The 5,682-nt window shown below is 43.8% G+C and overlaps 1 protein-coding gene across 1 annotated transcript; it reads left to right on the top strand.

The window, feature by feature from the left end:
• The first annotated feature begins 604 nt into the window (after positions 1 to 604).
• fjx1 (four-jointed box kinase 1) lies at positions 605 to 5,237 on the top strand. Its single transcript, XM_085281761.1, has one exon. The coding sequence runs from the start codon at positions 1,002 to 1,004 to the stop codon at positions 2,298 to 2,300; it is 1,299 nt and encodes a 432-aa protein (XP_085137887.1). The 5' UTR covers positions 605 to 1,001; the 3' UTR covers positions 2,301 to 5,237.
• Positions 5,238 to 5,682: the final 445 nt, after the last annotated feature.

Here is a 5,682-nt window from a genome sequence, read left to right as displayed (position 1 = left end):
TCTTGGCAGAGAGGCAATCAAATCGTGATCAGATCATTTGGTTTATTTGTTCATATATTGTTGCTTAGTTTGTATGCTCTGGAACAAAGAGTCTTGTGGCCAATGTAGATATAGATACTCCAAAAAAAAGCGTTAAAGCTGAAATTCAGTACTGCCTTGACTTTAATCTGAAATCTGCTGAAAAATACAAAGTAAAACAACAAAGTAAAATATGATGACACGACTTAGTGGTTTCTCTTATTCATAATGACTCCTTAACGGACATAAATTAGAAGATACATTCGAAAACAGTGCTATGCAAAAAGAGTGAGGTCTGCAAACTCTCTCGCCTGGACTCCATTCTTGTCTGCCTCGCTGATGCAAGCACAGCATACGGAATACGAATGTATTAAAATGCGGAGTATTTATACTCTGGATATCAATTATCATAATGGCTACCTTTTTTGTAATAACACACAATCGTCTGACATCACACAAACACATAAAACGCACAGCGGTGCACTTGCTCCGCTCCTCTTGGAACCCTCCTTCCCACGATCCGCCCACCATCTCGGGACTAAAGTCACGTGTCTCACCGCCTAGTGTGTCTCTGCTAACCGACTCCACCACAAATCAAACTCACCCAGCGCCCGGTGGAGAGATAAAGGCAGATGGGAAAGAGTGTGGCGTGCACGCACAGAAAGCCCTTACGACGCCAGTGGACTGTAACGGAGAACGTCCAATAGCGGCTATCGGGGTGAAGCGAAATGCGCTCATTTTTTTCCCATAGAGTAGGAATATGACAAGGCGTGTGAACAGGACGGGAGATGAGCTTCACACAGTTTCGGAGACCCTCTTCTCCTTGTGATCTTACCCAGTACGCCTTTGAGCCGCAGGGCTTCGGGCGTGTAGAGGACAGAAAGCGCACCGCACAAAGCCGCTCCAGCTCAACTGCGGATCGGAGAATTTTTTTTCTGCCTGTATCTTATTAAAATCTGCTGGAGTACTGTGTGCCAAGAGGAATGGTGGCCGTCACCATGAGGGTTCTTTCAGCGAACTTGTTTTCTCTGCTCCTCCTGTGCGCCCTCGCAAGTGTTTTCTACGTCTGGAGCGCACTGGAGGACCGTTTGGAGCGACACAAACGGAGGTTCTCAGTACCAGGTGCAGGGTCCTTTCACCAAGCTCTCCCAGTGGACCTTTCAGCCAAAACTTTCCGTGCATTGCTTGCTGTCCCAGCGGCACAGAGACTGCACTTTGGAGACAGACTAAAGACTCGCCTCAACCTCACCAATCAACCTGTCTCTGCAGGAAATCGAGATTACAATATGAATGGGGATAACAAGAGGTCAGCCCCGCGGGAGGGCCCGGTCAAGTTGTCCCCATTGGAAGACGGAATATTTTGGAACGAATGGCTGGAAGATACCCTTCCTGCGGGATTCACGGAGGAATATGCTCTGGCTTGGCAAAAGAAAGCGAGGACGTACCGGGTGGTGAAGCTGGAGCCGGGATGCGGCAGGATATCCAATCAGCTGGCCACGTTTGCAGACGGGACCAAAGCTTGTGTGCGTTACGGGATAAACGCGGACCAGGTGCAGGGTGAAACTTTGACTTATTACCTTGCACGTTTGCTTGGCATCACAAACCTGCCCCCTCTCGTACTGTCCCAGCTGGACAGTGACAGTGAGCAATGGGAAAGTGTGAGGACGCGGATAGATGGTTTACAGTGGAATGACCGAGCCGTGGTTTCTCTAACTCAGTGGATCTCCAACCTGACAGGGGTCATCACACCTGCGCCGCTGAGACAGGAGAGCAGCGGGCTGCATCCTGCGCTCAAGGAGCTCTGGAACAAGACAGCGGTGGAGCTGCTGGAGCTGATGCAGTGGACAGACCTGATCGTATTAGACTACCTGACGGCAAACTTTGACAGGCTCGTCAGCAATTTGTTTAGTCTGCAGTGGGACTCCCGTGTAATGGAGAGAGACACGAACAATCTCCTGAAAACCCCTCGCGGTGACCTCGTATTCATAGACAACGAGGCCGGATTAGTGCACGGGTTTCGAGTGTTAAACATGTGGGAGAAATATCACAATACAGTCCTGAGCTCTGTGTGCGTGTTTAGAAAAAGGACCACGCAGCGCGTGGCAGAGCTGCACACGCGCAGAGACTCCAGGCAAAGGCTGCTGGAGCTCTACAGAGACAGCGAGCCTTTGTCTCAGGAATTAGGATTTCTCTCAGATGAGCACGCCGGTGTTCTCCAGGACAGGATAGACAGATTATATACACACATTGTGCATTGCAAAGGAAAATACGGCCAGCTGTGAACATTCAGCATGCACAGGTGATGGATTTGTTGTCTGCCTGCACAGTAATGAGCTTTGCAAACGCAGCTGGCACACCTGTGCTAAGCTGATGCGCATTACACAGAAAAAAATGTCTTGAATATCCAGCTGAACTACCTCCTGTGAATAGAATGTGTTTCCTAGTTTATCAATGAATCAGTTTGACACGTTTATAAGCTGAGATGTTCACTGTTCGCCTCACTGTGAAGAATGACCCTGTCTTTACTTCACCCCTCTGATGTTCACCTGAATATGACTAAATGTAAAGAGTAGACTATGCGTGGTGGGTATCATAAACTACCCCTTCATGTGCGGTTTGGATTGTTGATTTGTGTTCAATAATCCCAATGATAAACTCCTAAGCCTTAATGTAAGTTGACTCTTGAATATTGTATTTCTGTTGACGTTCAGCTCGCTCTTTTAGAGAAGATCTTTTGCACACACATTGCCAGCACCTGCACTCTTGTAATTGTGTTTGGATAGCGTACTTAGCCTTAATTTCACAGGTGGAGCATATTCATTTGTGCATTTGTCTGATGTAAATACTGTCTGCCAACCTGTTTTGGAAATTTGATGCTAAACTAATTTAATGTGCTTTTTAACATTCCAAAAAACTCTTGTTTTTTTTTATAAATATGCTGTAATTTAACTTCTCTGTTAATGCGTATTTTGTATGCAGTTTGTTCTTAACTGCCTTATTAGAACGCATCAAATATTTACCTATTTTGTGTGGAGTGCTGTTTTTTTTTTTCTTTTTTCCTTGTTTTTGAAGCCTCTGTTGCCTCTGTACTTTCCCATACAGTGCTCTCATTGTACTGTAGAAATATCTTGCACTGGCACACTTCCCCAGGAGCCATTCTGTCAGCCACAGGCACGCTACAACAGGCGTCTCTAATCCCCTTTATAATCTCACCCAGAATGATGAACTGAAGGAGACGAGTGACATTATTTGACATCATTTGAAAAGGAATTTGCTGTTCCCTAACTATATTATGACATTTCATAGCTATACCGTATATTGCAGAATATTTTTCGCATAATATAAATTGGTCAACCTATAAGCAGTCTGCCTTACTGGTTGCATGTGCTGCATGTGCTGTTAATGAGTGTTTTGCCCTCAGTGGAGAGACTTGTTTACGGCTTTTTATGGGTTGGAAATGTAACCGTGAAAGGTTTTCAAGAGAAAAACCTCAAGGCCAGCTGCGTTATTTCGCTGTATAGTTTGTGCTGTCACTTTACATCAGCACATAATTTTTTTAATTTGAACCTTATAGAGCCATACTTTTCTTATTCGTTCCACTACAGGCCTACTTCTGTGTCTGATCTCTGGTTCCAGACTTATGAGCACATCTAAGGGAAAGACAGTGATCAAACTTTTGACAGACTAATTCTTTCCAGCCTTTTGCTATCCTAGAGCCCATCTGGTTTCTTTTAAAATTTCTTTATATATGTTCAACTCCAGGACATGCCACAAACTGTTTGCGCGACTCCACGAAGAGAGATGAATGCACCTTGTAAAATAGTGGCTCGATCTTTGTACTTATACTTATACTTTATTTCATGGTTTACGGCATGTTTCAGTGAATTGTTCTTCTGCCTGCTAGGTCACTGCATAAAGGGAGACAGGCAGCAAAGGTGTAAATAGGTGTAACTGGAGGCATTCTGCTGTGCTTCAGCTGTAATAGGGACTTGGGGATCAATATGTGCACTGACTGGTGTGTAGGCGAAAGAAGGTCATGTTAATGTGCTGCCTTTTCAGTTAAAATAGGAACATGTGTTTCAAGGCCCTTGCAAAATCTACACTTGCAGCTGGGTATGGTGCTCCAGGCATGTCTGTTAATACCAAACACTGCAAAGAGATTTACAACCGGCTGCAGGCTCTGGGGATTAAAAACAATGCAAAGCTAAGGTCTGCATGTCGAAGACAGACTTGTGACCTTTCCTCCTTTCTTGCCTCGCATGATTTCCCCTTCCGTATTCCATCCACACCATGCCCATCTTTTTGTGCATCTGTCTTTGCTCTTAACATCACTGTCAGCTTCATTTATTACCTAAATTGAAAATGAAAGTTTCATTTTCCTAATTAGTTTTTTTGTGGATTCCTTTGCACAAGAAAGTCATTTTTTAACCCGGGTTTCCTGCCAGCTGTAATCACACTAATGGGGTATTTCAAAGAGGTTGTTGAAACACCCTTAACTGTTCACATATGTTCTTCCTTCACTCTTACTGCCTTGCTTATTTCAGATAACCACACAGACTTCATGAGGTCTTTTTTTCCCCACCCAACACCAACAAAATCTTCATACAGATAAGTTTGTGTAGTTGTGTAATGAATGGAATCCGTCCTAGCTTGTGGCATCAGTGCAGCAGATTATTTTACTTACAAGTTAATACGTGTCAGTTTTCTTCTGTTTCCTGCAGATGTGTTCGTTTTTTTTCTGTGTAAGTACAGACAGCCAGGGGCTAACAGCACGCCCGAGCACAGACCCCAGGTACTCGAGCCAATCTTGTTCTTCTTTGTGCAAATTTCAAACATTCCTGAGGAGCTGAGGGAGGATCTTCTCCACGGACACACCAGCACACACAGACACTTCTCAGGCACTGAAGCGTCCCAGCTGTGTACACAAACCGCTGTCAACGTTGACTCAGATCCTTTTTCATCTTTTTTTAAAAAAAATAAATTACAGCATGCTACATTTTATTAGGAACAGAAAGACATTTCAGTAGATGCTAATTATTGTTGCTTTCTTGCTGTAAGGTAAGTGAGAGTCTAGTCAGTTTGGCGTCAGGAGGCTATACAGCCACAATCTTATTAACTAAAAGGAAAATCTACTTATCAGCTCTTCTAAATCTCACAAATAAACCTTTTACTGTATCTTGTCTGCTGAGTCCATATACATTAAAGAAAGAGTAAAATGATGTGACTGTGCTGGTTTAATAAGATTTAAGATTAAATTTTTCTTTTGGCCAAGAGGAGTGACTCCTCCAAATTCTCAGCCAACTGCCTGGCGAACCTATGGCGACAACAAGACTATGACAACACCTGCCAAGAAATATTCTGGCACACACTACCCTGTAAATTTGCTTGTTGTTTCTACACTTGTTGAGCTGTGCATTTAAGAGTAAAAACAAGGCGTAACATATCAGATACTGACTTCTGGAGTTATTTAATAGACTTTAAATGTTTTTTCTATTTTATTTATTTCAAGAAAACAGGACTGCTTTTGTCAGACCGTGCCAAAAAAAGAGCATTTTCCCAGACACTAGGTGACAAACTGACTGGTGGCCCGTGAGTGGAAGAACACAACTTGCATTGTTTCACAGCTACACAGTACAAGGAACTTCCTGCGCATGACTGAATGAT

This window comes from Mchenga conophoros, linkage group LG7 (assembly GCF_057382185.1).
Source record: "Mchenga conophoros isolate Kocher_MC1m ecotype Shallow Benthic linkage group LG7, M_conophoros_male_GT1.1, whole genome shotgun sequence".
NCBI classification, from domain to species: domain Eukaryota; kingdom Metazoa; phylum Chordata; class Actinopteri; order Cichliformes; family Cichlidae; genus Mchenga; species Mchenga conophoros.
This window is presented reverse-complemented; position numbering and strand designations above follow the sequence as displayed.